Source organism: Amblyraja radiata, chromosome 5, assembly GCF_010909765.2.
Source record: "Amblyraja radiata isolate CabotCenter1 chromosome 5, sAmbRad1.1.pri, whole genome shotgun sequence".
NCBI classification, from domain to species: domain Eukaryota; kingdom Metazoa; phylum Chordata; class Chondrichthyes; order Rajiformes; family Rajidae; genus Amblyraja; species Amblyraja radiata.
In genome coordinates this window covers 97,570,714-97,583,876 of record NC_045960.1, presented here as the reverse complement: position 1 = coordinate 97,583,876, position 13,163 = coordinate 97,570,714, and the positions used below count along the sequence as shown (strand labels likewise).

The following is a 13,163-nucleotide window of genomic DNA, read 5'->3' as shown; positions in this document are numbered from 1 at the left end:
TAGATCTAGTAATTGAAGTCTGAAATTAGCTACAATTAGGTAACTAACTAATTATATGCTTTAATTTCAGGTCATCCAAGTAAGATTATTTTATATTTGTTTCAGAATGCTTCAATCTATGATAACTGAAAATTTCATTCAGTTCTCTTAATTTTTAAGAAAGTTATGGGCTTTTGACTGTTCACGATCACAGCTTTTTTGTTATGTCCATAGAAAATCAATAGGGAACAAGATGCTCATTTCCCAGTATGAAAATGGCCATAACTTTTTAAATACTTGAGATATGAAAGTGAATTAGGTGTCAAATTAAACTTATTTTTATGCTTTATCTGATGGGATAAATTACAGACTTGATTTTTAAAATCTCAAAATTTTGTAACATTGCTACTATAAGATCTTTGCTCAACACTACCTGTCCCTCCACCTATCTTTATGGATCACTCCTCTGCTATTAACACATCATCCATCCAGACAGATAAGCAATTATGAAGAAGCCATCACTACTGCCACTTGTACCAATTCGGTCTCTCCTGGTCTCCAAGCTATCAAAAGACATCCCCTTTGTTCTCTCTACAAACCACACCCCCACCATCTCTGCAACTTTATACTTGTTTGAAATGTTAACTGTTTCTCTCCCCATAAAAGCTGTCTGACATGCAGCATCCTTTTGGTTTATTTTAAATTTCCAGCATATTTTTGCTTTTCAATGCCAAAATATCAGCTGACACAGAGCAAATCACTAGTTGACAGAGTGGTATCAATAGCTGGCAACAATGGATATGCTTGACGTAGACACTTTCTCCAGACTAAGATAACTCGCTGTACATAGATTCACATTTTTATGGGATGAATGCATCACAGTCAACATTCAATATCAAATCTATACTTGACCTTGAGATTGTGTTCATGAGCAGTCTTATTGAAACACTGCAGTCTACGTGATAAAGGGTCTCCTGCAGTAATCCTAAACAGGTAGATATCTTCATTTCCCACTGGTATTGCTACATTTAAAACTGCTGTTTTGCGGGAAACAAGTTGATTTAATTAAATAGTCTTCCTGCAACCTGCCACCCACCATCCTCACTGCCAACCACAAAGGTTCAGTTTTGGTAGGAGCTTCCATACAAGGGCAATACTGTGGGGCTGGTCAGATGGACGTGACTTCAGGGCCTGTCCCACTTACGTGTCCTTGGCACGCAAATTACGCGACCCTGTGGTCACGTTGAGCCGCGACGGTCCCGCGAAGGTCGTGTGCGATTTCAAGCATGCCCACAGCTGTCTGGAGCGCGTGACATAATTTGAAGATGGACACAAAGCTCGAGTAACTCAGCGGGACCGGCAGCATCTCTGGAGAGAAGAATGGGTGACGTTACGTGTCGAGACTCTTCTTCAGTCTGAAAAGAAGGGTCTTGACCCGAAACATCACCTTCTCTCCAGAGATGCTGTCGGTCCCGCTGAGTTACTCCAGCATTTTGTGTCTATCTTCAATTTTCTTGGCCCGCTCTGGGAGTAGAAGTGGGGGCGCATCCGGAACGCAACGGCCGTGAGCCCCAGTCCGAGCTCGGCTATCGTTTGCCTGCTTCTGCTGCTGTTGGAGGTGAGACGTTGCGTCGCACCAGGGTCTTGGGCCTGTCCCACTTTAGCCGTCAGTTCCGCGCAAAGATTTTGTTCGCTACAAAAATTTCGAACCCCGCGTGATGTCGTGCACAACTACATACCCCTCGCTTCTCAGTGGGACCGGCCCCGCGCGGCCATACGATGCCCGTGCGCCTCAACGCGACCACGAGGTCGCGTAATTTGCGTGCCAAGGACACGTAAGTGGGACAGGCCTTTTAGGCTATGTGCATCAACTGGTAGCCGATAAAGACCAGCCGTGTCAGGAAACAGAACTGATTTCTCAAGCAGTTTGCGCATTTTTCTGGATTTGCATTTGTTTTTGTACATTTGCTCTGTTACAGACAGTGCAGCAATTCTGAGACCATTTCTGTGTCAGGTTCAAAAAGTGATAGCAGTTTCCAAGGCTGACGCCAGGACTAAAAGATTTTTACTGCAGTGCATGTGGAATACCTTTTCAGTGTAGATTGGGACAGGATTTTTTTTAGACCAAAGACAGTACTTTGCTTGAGTCGGTAGAGTCAATCTTCCCATGAGTCATACTGCCAGGAAACAAACTGCAGCAGCCCTCCAGCAGAAAAGTTATAATTTACTGGAATACATCCGAGCACTTGTTATAACTGACCTGTCAGATATCATGACGCATAGTATTTCAGTCTGCAGTCATGTATCCTTCTGAGGCCTTTCCAATTCGCAGCCTGTATTTCTTCATCTTCTCTCTCCTAAAGGGCCTGTCCCACTTTCACGACCTAATTCACGACCTCTGCCGAGTTTGCCCTTGACTCATACTCGCAGCATGGTCGTCACGAGGTCGTAGGTAGGTCGTGATGCTAGTCGTAGGTACTCGTGGCATCAAGTAGGTCGGGGCGTTTTTTCAACATGATGAAAAATGTACACGAGTAAATAAGGTCGTGAATTAGCTTGTGAAAGTGGGACAGGCCCTTAAGAAATTCTCATTATGACCCAATGTCATTTTTTTCTTAAACCTGCTTACATGGTTTAGTCAAATTTTATTTGCTTACTCCAAGGTGCTTTGGGCTTCAGTGCAAGAGATCTGACACAAGTGACATGGACTCAAAAAGCTAATGGGTCAACATCCTTCTCCATATAATTCTATAGCATGTATTTGTGGTGTTGAATGAAGGATAAATATTGAACCAGGACACGAGATAACTTCCCTGCTCTTCTTCAAAATCCTGCCATGAGATCACGTGCATCCTCCTGAGAGAGCAAGCAGCCCCATGATTTATCATTTCACCTATAGGATGGCACTCTCAACAAATCAATATTCCTCCTGCAGTTAACTGGTCACAAGTTTTTGTTGTGCTATAATTTCTGGAAAGTAATTTTAGCCTGCAACATGACCCAGAAACGAGTCTGTCACCAGCCAGGCCACAGCTGACACCTGACTTCTTATTTGCGAAAATTTGCATTTGCAAAATAAGTAACCAGCAGCTGTGCCAAATATGAAAGATCTAACCCGTGGCGTTTGATATTAAACAAATATTCAAAAATAAGTGAGAAAGATCATGATAGTTTCAGAAAACATGTGGAAACTTGTCAAGCAAGAAGGTTCCAGTGATGTAAACCCTGAATTCTACATTTAGAGATTAAGTAAAATATACTTTTCTATTGAATAATTGGCAATGCTTATATTAATGCATCCCATGCTGCTCCCATTGGGCATGTTAGAATTTACCAGGACAACCAATGTCCATAATAATTGGATATGGAATAATTGGATAACGGACACCTCATACATACACATAAGCTCCCATATTATTAGATTAAATAGCCCAAAGTATGTACATGTGCTCATACTATGAATGGCAGAATTATTTCCCCTTCTCTTACCCTTTTTAGTAATTACTCCTTCTTATGAGTCTTATATGATTTTAATGCTATTTATTACAATATGATAACATGGAAACATAGAAAATAGGTGCAAGAGTAGGCCATTCGGCCCTTCGAGCCAACACCATCATTCAATATGATCATGTCTGATCATCCAGAATCAGTATCCTGATCCTGCTTTTTCCCCATATCCCTTGATTCCGTTAGCCCTAAGAGGTACATCCAACTTTCTCTTGAATACATCCAGTGAATTGGCCTCCACTGCCTTCTATGGCAGAGAATTCCACAGATTCACAACTCTCAGGGTGAAAAGGTTTTCCTCATCTCAGTCCTAAATGACCTACCCCTTATTCTTAAACTGTGTCCCCCTGGTTCTGGACTCCCCCAACATCGGGAACATTTTCTTTGCATCTACCCTGTCCATATTTAATATGTTTCTATAAGATTCCCTCTCATCCTTCTAAATTCTAGTGAATATAACATACGTCGATCCATTCTTTCATCATATGTCAGTCCTGCCATCCAGGGAATTAACCTGGTGAACCTACGCTGCACTCCCTCAATAGCAAGAATGTCCTTCCACAAACTACAAGACCAAAACTGCACACAATACTCCAGGTGCGGTCTCACCAGGGCTCTGTACAACTACAGTAGGACCTTCTTGCTCCTATATTCAAATCCTCTCGCAATGAAGGCTACATGCCATTTGCTTTCTTCACTGCCTGCTGTACCTACATGCTTACTTTCAGTTCGTTCGCTCGTGTGTCAGACGACGTATAGCTCGCTGTTAGCTTCTGTCGTCGTCCAACATGTTGACAGAATTGATAGCCCAACGCGTCACAGAGTGCTTCGTGTCGTCATTTCTGGGGATCGCCACGAGGAACCTTCTGTCATGATCAGTGACTGATGTACAAAGACACCCAGGTCCCGTTGCACCTCCCCTTTTCCTAATCTGACACCATTCAGAAAATAATCTGCCTTCCCTTTCTTGCCTCCAAAGTGGATAACTTCACATTTATTCACATTATACTGCATCTGCCCACTCACCCAACAAGTTACCCTGCAGCATCATAGCATCCTCCTCACAACTCACTGCCACCCAGCTTTGGGTCATCTGCAAACTTGGAGCTGTTACATTTAATTATTTAGTCTAAATCATTAATATATATTATAAATAACTGGGGTCCCAGCACTGAGCCTTGTGGCACTCCACTACTCACTGCCTGCATTCTGAAAAGGATACATTCATTCTTTTTCAAGTCAAGCCAAGTTTATTCGTCACTTACACATACGAGATGTGCAGTGAAATGAAAAGTGACAATGCTCGCGGACTTTGTGCAAAAAGACAAACAAACAAACAAACAACCAAACAAACTACAAACAGAATGTAACAGAATCACATATTCTTTTTCATATTAAATATTGTGGGCGGAAGGAAAAAGGGAAAAAAGCAGTAGTGGCACAGTAAAGTTAGTCCCTGGTGAGATAGGAGTTTACAGTCATAATGGCCTCTGGGAAGAAGCTTCTTCTCAACCTCTCCGTTCTCACATCATGGCAACGGAGGCGTTTGCCTGACCGTAGCAACTGGAACAGTCCGTTGCTGGGGTGGAAGGGGTCTCCCATGATTTTATTGGCTCTGGAGTTGCACCTCCTGATGTATAGTTCCTGCAGGGGGGCGAATGAAGATCCAATAGTTCATTCGGCCGAACGCACTACTCTCTGCAGAGCCTTCTTGTCCTGGGCAGAGCAATTCCCAAACCAGATTGTAATATTTCCGGTCAAGATGCTTTCCACGGCCTCTGAGTAGAAGCACTGGAGGATCTGTCTTTGCTTCCTGTCTGCCAACCAGTTCTCTATCCATGTCAATATCCTATCCCCAATACCATGTGCTCTAATTGTGCACACTAATCTCTCGTGCGCTGCTGGATGTCTCTCCCTCTCCCTCCCGCGGCTCCGTAAATGAACGGCAGTTATGAAACCTCTCCCCTATTCCACCCCTCACGTCCGCGCTCACCCCTTCCCCCCCCCCCCCCCCAATGAAAATCTCGAAGGTAGACAAAAATGCTGGAGGAACTCAGCGGGTGAGGCAACATCCATGGAGCGAAGGAAATAGGCAACGTTTCGGGGCGAAACCCTTCTTTAGACCCGAAACTTTGCCTATTTCCTTCGCTCCATAGATGCTGCCTCACCCGCTGAGTTTCTCCGGCATTTTTGTCTACCTCCGATTTTCCAGCATTTGCCGTTCCTTCTTGAACATGAAAATCTCGAATTTTGCTTTGTTAATGAACGGGTAATTTATGTAAATGAGATGCCATTGTGACGCCAAGTGGGGGCGCTGTTTAACATTTTTTAAAGTTTTAAATTAAGTTTTAAATGTCAATAACATAAAATATAACATCAATCTGAACAAAACTTCATACAAAGCACCACATGACAATTGTGAGAAAGGTGGCCCAAATATTGTAGCGCTATCGTGCACCATTTTGGCGTAGTTCCAGGATCATATGTACACACAGGCAGACACACACACACACACACAGTCACAAACAAGATGAGAGTTTTAGTAATATACTAGACCAAGTGGGACCCGTTGGGCCCCGTTCCCCCAACGCAATATTCCACCCGTTCCCCCAACGCAACCCGTTTCCACCACTCACCCGTTCCCCCAACGCAATATTCCACCACTCACCCATAGCCCCAACTGCGCAGGCGCGGCTCATTCCCCTCATCCCCCAACACCCCCTCCCCTCCACTCTCCCTCTTCTCTTCTCCTCCCCTCCCTCCATCTCCTTTCCCCTACCCTCAGTCACTCCCTCCCATCCTCCATAACTTTCTCCTTTTTGTATCTATTAAGCACTAATTGCCCACATTTGCTATCAGAAACATACACATTAACTTCCAGTGTAATATATGAATATCTTCACCAGATATCAGTGTGCACTCAAATGTTTGAAGTTTGAAAGTTGCAACCATTTCAAAATTGGGAAACTTGTGTGCTGCCTGTTTGTGTTTAATCGAAAACCATGTGTTGCATTAAACTGTGCTAACAAATGTCAATTATGTACATAAACCATGAGATCTACATGTGGGAACAATATTAGTTATTGATGGGATTCCAGAGACACGAGGTCAAATCTCACAGAGGCAATTAATTAGACAATCAGAAATTTGTAAAGGGATTGTCCAATAAAAATTATGCTCAGGAAGAAACTGCCCTTACTTGTTTAGCCAATGGGTGACTGCAACCACTTAATTATGGTTGACTCTTTATGCCCTCAGAAACAGTCCAGCACACGATCTGCTGTATCAAACTGCTGTATTGAAACAATGCAAGAACAAAATTGGACTGACTGCCCAGGTTCACTTGTTCCCCACAAAAAAATGCTAAATAATAGTGGAACACAACATACGAGGGCTTACTACAGGAGTGAAATACCTGTAACCAATGTCAGCTGGAATTCTCAAGTGGGTGATCCATCTCAGCTTTCTTAATTGGACCCCACTTTCACAGTAGCTAGTTTTCATCTAATACGATTCATTCCGCAAGATATTTCAATATGGCTGAGAGCAATAAACCCAAGCAAAATGCTGCCAAAACAGTTTCAAGACTGGCTTCTATCAAACAAGGTGGAAAACAGCCCCACAATGGCCCAACAAAAGGATTTAAAAAATCTATCTGTCTCACTTTGTATCTACTGTTCCACTCCACCATTACCACCTAGAAGAAAAAGAGAAGCAGGTGCATGGGTCAACACCATCTGTTATGTTTGCACATCATCCCAATTTGGAACACTGTTCTTTTATCATCATTGGGTCTAAATTCTGGAATTCTACAACTGTACTGCTTCAAGATGGTTGCTCACCAAGTTTTCAAAGCAATTAAAGATTGGTCATAAATTATGGCCTTGCCTAGGCTCAATAATATTTGAAGAAGGGTCTCGACCCGAAACGTCGCCAATTCCTTCTCTTCATAGATGCTGCCTCACCCGCTGAGTTACTCCAGCTTTTTGTGTCTACCTTCGATTTACCAGCATCTGCAGTTCTTTCTTAAACAATATTTTATCATTTTTCCCCTTCTACAAATGTTTAATAAAATTGCCCTATTAGGAAATTAAGTAATTTTGAAATTAACAGTACTCCACATTCTCTTCGGGTTTATTTGCTGCAGTTTTGAATGATACTCTTGCTGACTATGAACCACTAAAATACTGATGATAAAACAGAGATTCAGAAGAATATTCTCTATGCTGACTATTTTCTCCCCACCATTTGTACATTCAGTGTTTTCATATTTGCTCCAATAATTATTCCTTAGATCACTGTCCTTTGGCCATCTACAGATATTTCCTCCAAAGTGGCAGACATTGCCTTTTAATAATTAAATTATTCTCCTGATGGTAACGTGCATTTGGTAACCTTCCCATACGAGTCAAGGTTATGGATTCAAAGAGAGATTTGGGCACAGAAATCTAGGTTGTTACTCAAGTGTAGTACTGAAAGAATGCGATATTGCAAAAGGATTGATCTTTCAGATGAAATATTAACACATCTACCACCTCATTGGAACATTGATGTGCAGCAGATTTGTACCTGCCCAATACTTAACTCTCAATGATTAGCGTGCTATAAGCAAATTGATTACCATGCTCCCTCATACTTCGTTTACTGTAACATTCAAGAGCTGTGAAAGATGCACTATAAACACAAGTGTGCCTTTCTTTTATACCATTCAGCAAATTTCTATAACACCATAAATATTTAACAGAATCAAAAATTCATCCTCACCGAAACAATTCTATATGATATTCTGATATTGTAATTCAAGTGAGATGGATTTAAACAATTATTTCCAGTTCTAGGAGTGGATTTGTCCCATGGAGTATGCATTGATCTTTCTATTGTATAAGAATAATTAACGTCAAATGGCCCTTTCTACAAATATTGGAATATTACAAAAACTGTAAATCAACATTTTCAGCTTTGTGCTAATTCATTATTTGTTTAAACAGCTATACCTATTAGTTGAGCCAAAGGGCAGGATTGTACAGGTTGAACCAATTTTCCGGATCCAGAACCTTTGTGAATTATCTGGGCCAATAGATGTCACGTGACAATGGACCAATAGATGTCATGTGATAATGAAACAATACACCCCTGGCCCACTAATTACTCCCTCCCGTGTCCCTAAAGCACAATGGAGTGCCAGAAACATAAATAATACAAATATAAAATGGAAACTGAATGTGAATGGAATGACCTACCGAACCATCCCCGGCTCACACCATCCCCGACCCATCCCTGGCTCATACCATCCCCGACCCATCCCCGGCTCATACCGTCTCCGACACATCCCCGGCTCACACCATTTAGAGCCCCAGCTTACGACACCATTCCCAACTCGCAAGGTGCACCACCGTGCCCTTCTTCGCCCACTGAAAGGACACATAGAGCTGGACTAATTCAGCAGGTCAGGATCTCTGGAGAACATAGATAGGTGACATTGGGAGCCTTCTTCAGAATGATTCAGTGGGCTGAGTTACTCCAGCTATTTGTGTTGTTTCAAACTAGGTGCCGAAGCTACTGGTCTGCACCTGTGAGCCCTTCATCACAAGTTCACAAATATTTGTGTCTTTAGACATTTCAATTTAGCACTCATTTGATAAAACAATTATCATAATAAATATCATATTGATGGGGGCGCTGCGAATCGGCTGCCCTGCCAGCAGCGTGTTCGTTATTTTGACCTTTTTTGTTTTTTTTGGTGTGTCTAAATGTTAGTTTAGGTGTCTCTTGGTGTGTCTTGTGTGGGGGGTGGTGGGGGGTTAGAAAGGGGCAACCGCTTTTGGTCGCCTCCTCGACAGAGAGGTGACTTTTTCCATGTCGCCACCCTCGCGGCCTAACAGCATGGATTGCAGCCGCCTTTCCCGGAGTCGGGTCCAAGAGCTTTAGCAGCAGACGCAGCGTGGACTTTTCCATCACAGAGCTGGCGAACCCTTGCCGGGGGTCGCCAGAGAGGAGTGCTCCAATCGTGGGCCTGGTAACTTTGGCATCATGGGACTGTGGTCTGCGGAGTTTCTTGCCTCGGGCTTGGCGTGGACTTACCATCCGGAGTCTGGGATCCCTTGCTGGGGATCACCGGAGAAGAGCTCCGACCGCCGGCCTGCGGCCAATAATATCCTGAAGCCGCGGTCTCCGGTAGGAAAGTGCCGATTCGGGCACTCCAAGCTGTGTTTGACCATCCCGACGTTGGAGGTTTGATCACCCCGATGAGAGGGCCTGTACATCGGGTCGTCTGTAGCGGCGACTACGAAGGGTTCAAGGCCCTGACCACGGATGAACAAAAGAGGAGGACTGACTGAACTTTGTTGCCTTCCACCACAGTGAAGAATGCTGTGGTGGATGTTTGTGTTAAACTCTATTGTGTATTGTGTGTTCATTTTAATTGTATCGCTGCTGACAAATTCATTTCACTGTACCTTTTGGTGTATGTGACAAATAAAATAGACTTTGACTTTATCTCAGATGATTTAAGAGATAATGCGTTTTCTGTACAATACCACAGAAAAAAACACACACAAAAAAGAATCCCAACTGCAATCTTTTTCCCCTTGCATAAATCCAGTAAATAAGATCGTTCAAGTCTTCAAGTGAGTTTATTGTCATGTGTCCCTGTATAGGACAATGAAATTCTTGCTTTGCTTAAGCACACAGAAAATAGTAGGCATTTACTACAAAACAGATAAATGTGTCCATATACCATGATATAAATATATACACACATGAATAAATAAACTGATAAAGTGCAAATAGCAGAAAGTGGTTATTAATAATCAGAGTTTTGTCCGAGCCAGGTTTAATAGCCTGATGGCTGTGGGGAAGTAGCTATTCCTGAACCTGGTTGTTGCAGTCTTCAGGCTCCTGTACCTTCTACCTGAAGGTAGCAGGGAGATGAGTGTGTGGCCAGGATGGTGTGGGTCTTTGATGATACTGCCAGCCTTTTTGAGGCAGCGACTGCGATAAATCCCCTCGATGGAAGGAAGGTCAGAGCCGATGATGGACTGGGCAGTGTTTACTACTTTTTGTAGTCTTTTCCTCTCCAGGGCGCTCAAATTGCCGAACCAAGCCACGATGCAACCGGTCAGCATGCTCTCTACTGTGCACCTGTAGAAGTTATAGAGAGTCTTCCTTGACAAACCGACTCTCCGTAATCTTCTCAGGAAGTAGAGGCGCTGATGAGCTTTTTTGATAATTGCGTTAGTGTTCTCGGACCAGGAAAGATCTTCAGAGATGTGCACGCCCAGGAATTTGAAGTTCTTGACCCTTTCAACCATCGACCCTTTTATATAAATGGGGCTGTGGGTCCCCCTCCTACTCCTTCCAAAGTCCACAATCAGTTCCTTGGTTTTGCTGGTGTTGAGGGCCAGGTTATTGCGCTGGCACCATATGGACAGTTGCTCGATCTCCCTTCTATATTCTGACTCATCCCCATCAGTGATACGCCCCACAATTGTGGTGTCGTCAGCGAACTTGATGATGGAGTTCGCACTGTGGTTGGCTACGCAGTCATGGGTATAGAGTGAGTACAGCAGGGGGCTGAGCACGCAGCCTTGAGGTGCTCCCGTGCTGATTGTTATCGAGGCTGACACATTTCCACCAATACGAACAGACTGCGGTCTGTGGATGAGGAAGTCGAGGATCCAGTTGCAGAGGGATGCGCAGAGACCCAGTTCTGCGAGTTTGGTAACCAGTTTGGAGGGGATGATTGTGTTAAATGCCGAGCTGTAATCGATGAATAACAGCCTGACATATGAGTTTTTGTTGTCCAAGTGGTCCAGAGTGGAGTGGAGGGCCAGCGAGATCGCATCCACCGTTGATCTGTTGTGGCGGTAAGCGAACTGCAGTGGGTCCAGGTTTTTGTCGAGGTAGGAGTTGATTTGCTCCGTGATCAGCCTCTCAAAGCACTTCATCACCACCGGCGTTAGTGCCACTGGTCGATAGTCATTGAGGCACGTCACCTTACTCTTCTTGGGCACCGGTATAATTGATGCCCTTTTAAAGCAGGTGGGGACCTCAGAAGTGAGAGGTTGAAAATGTCCGTAAAAACTCCCGCCAGTTGGTCCGCACAGGTTTTTAGAACACGACCGGGTATACCATCAGGACCAGGTGCTTTTCGGGGGTTCACCCCTCTGAAGGATTTCCTGACGTCGGCCTCTGTGACTGAGACTGAAATGCCATCACAGCAAATGGGGGATCAGGAAGGCACATTAGTATTCTCCCTGTCAAAGCGTGCGTAAAACGCATTGAGCTCGTCAGGGAGTGATGTTTCACCGATAATCGAGCTGCCTCCTGGTTTCGCCTTGTAGGAGGTGATTGCATTCAGGCCCCGCCACAGCTGCCGAACATCTGTCTCATCCTCCAGTTTGGAGCAGGTCCCTTTTGGCCTTTTTGATGGCCTTACCAAGGTCGTATCTGGACTTCATGTAGGCCACTGTATCATCGGACATGAATGCCCTGTGTCTGGACTTTAGAAGAGTGCGGATCTCAAAGTTCATCCAAAAATAATCTTGATTATTTGATTTTAATCGCATTTGGAATTTGGTTTGAATTATTCTTATTCAGTTATAATGTAATTCATTGAGTTTCCTGGTATTGTGCAAAGTATCCAAGGAAAATAATAAAATACTGATTAATAACCATCTCTCTGATGCCCAGAGTAACCATTAGAGGACACACAAGAGCAGGCTTGCAAGGTTTGAGATTCCCTTGCTTTTACATTTGAAGAGCCACCTAGCTCTAAAACAGCAGGTTTTATTTAATGTTTGGACCTCATCAGCTAAAATTTGTGGAATTCTCCACATAGTACTAACACGTTCAACTATTAAGTTCTATAATTTTCAAATTTATTTTAGAAGTCATTTGATCTAACGTGTTTAATAATTGATGTACAACAGAATACTGTACTTACTGGTGATTTTGCCACTGCAGCATCAAGCAATGTGCTTTCAGAAGATTATTACAACCAGCAGTAACCAACACTCGTTATATAACTGGAATTTTTTTTGTGGTGTTAACACAATGCTTACACTTTGCTTCCATAAGACTCGCTACCTTATAATTTAATGTCACATCTCAATCATTCTGTGCAGATATTGAATTTATAAATTGGAAATTGAAATGAAACTTACACTGCAAAAAATTAGATCTTTTTTTTTTTTTTTACAAATTATTGCTCATGGCTGTTTAAAAAAAATGAATGAATAAATAATTCAGGTACGGATTTCATTATCTATTAAAATTAATACATGAAAATTGTAAATGTAATATTGAGTCCTTGACTAAATTCCAGATATGAGTTTTAAATCACACTGTGGCAGAAACAATAGTGCAAAAAATTATCTTACAAATTCATTTGAAACATCAACTATATTAATAATACAAGCATCTACAAATCAGTTATTTCTTATTCCATAATATTAATATGTTTTAGATAAATGTGCTGTGGATCACTCGTACATTCAAATCTATTTTCAGACTGTACCTTAGTTCCTGAAGCTTTTATCTTGTCCACATAGTCCCAAACCATCTGAGGAGGAATCCTCCCTCCTACTTGTACCGTATCCGGCAAATCCTTTAGAGGGAAAATATTGTTAATTAATTATTATTATTATTATTATAATTAAATCGTTGAAAACATT

The 13,163-nt window shown here is 42.8% G+C and overlaps 1 protein-coding gene across 5 annotated transcripts in view; it reads right to left on the bottom strand.

The window, feature by feature from the left end:
• phf3 (PHD finger protein 3) overlaps positions 1-13,163 on the bottom strand; it is a 110,087-nt gene that overhangs the window by 14,657 nt on the left and 82,267 nt on the right. For all 5 annotated transcript variants that reach the window (XM_033021875.1, XM_033021877.1, XM_033021879.1 and 2 more), the window contains one exon: positions 13,007-13,096. In XM_033021875.1, coding sequence (XP_032877766.1) covers positions 13,007-13,096 — 90 coding nt within the window. The remainder of the gene's footprint in view (positions 1-13,006; positions 13,097-13,163) is intronic.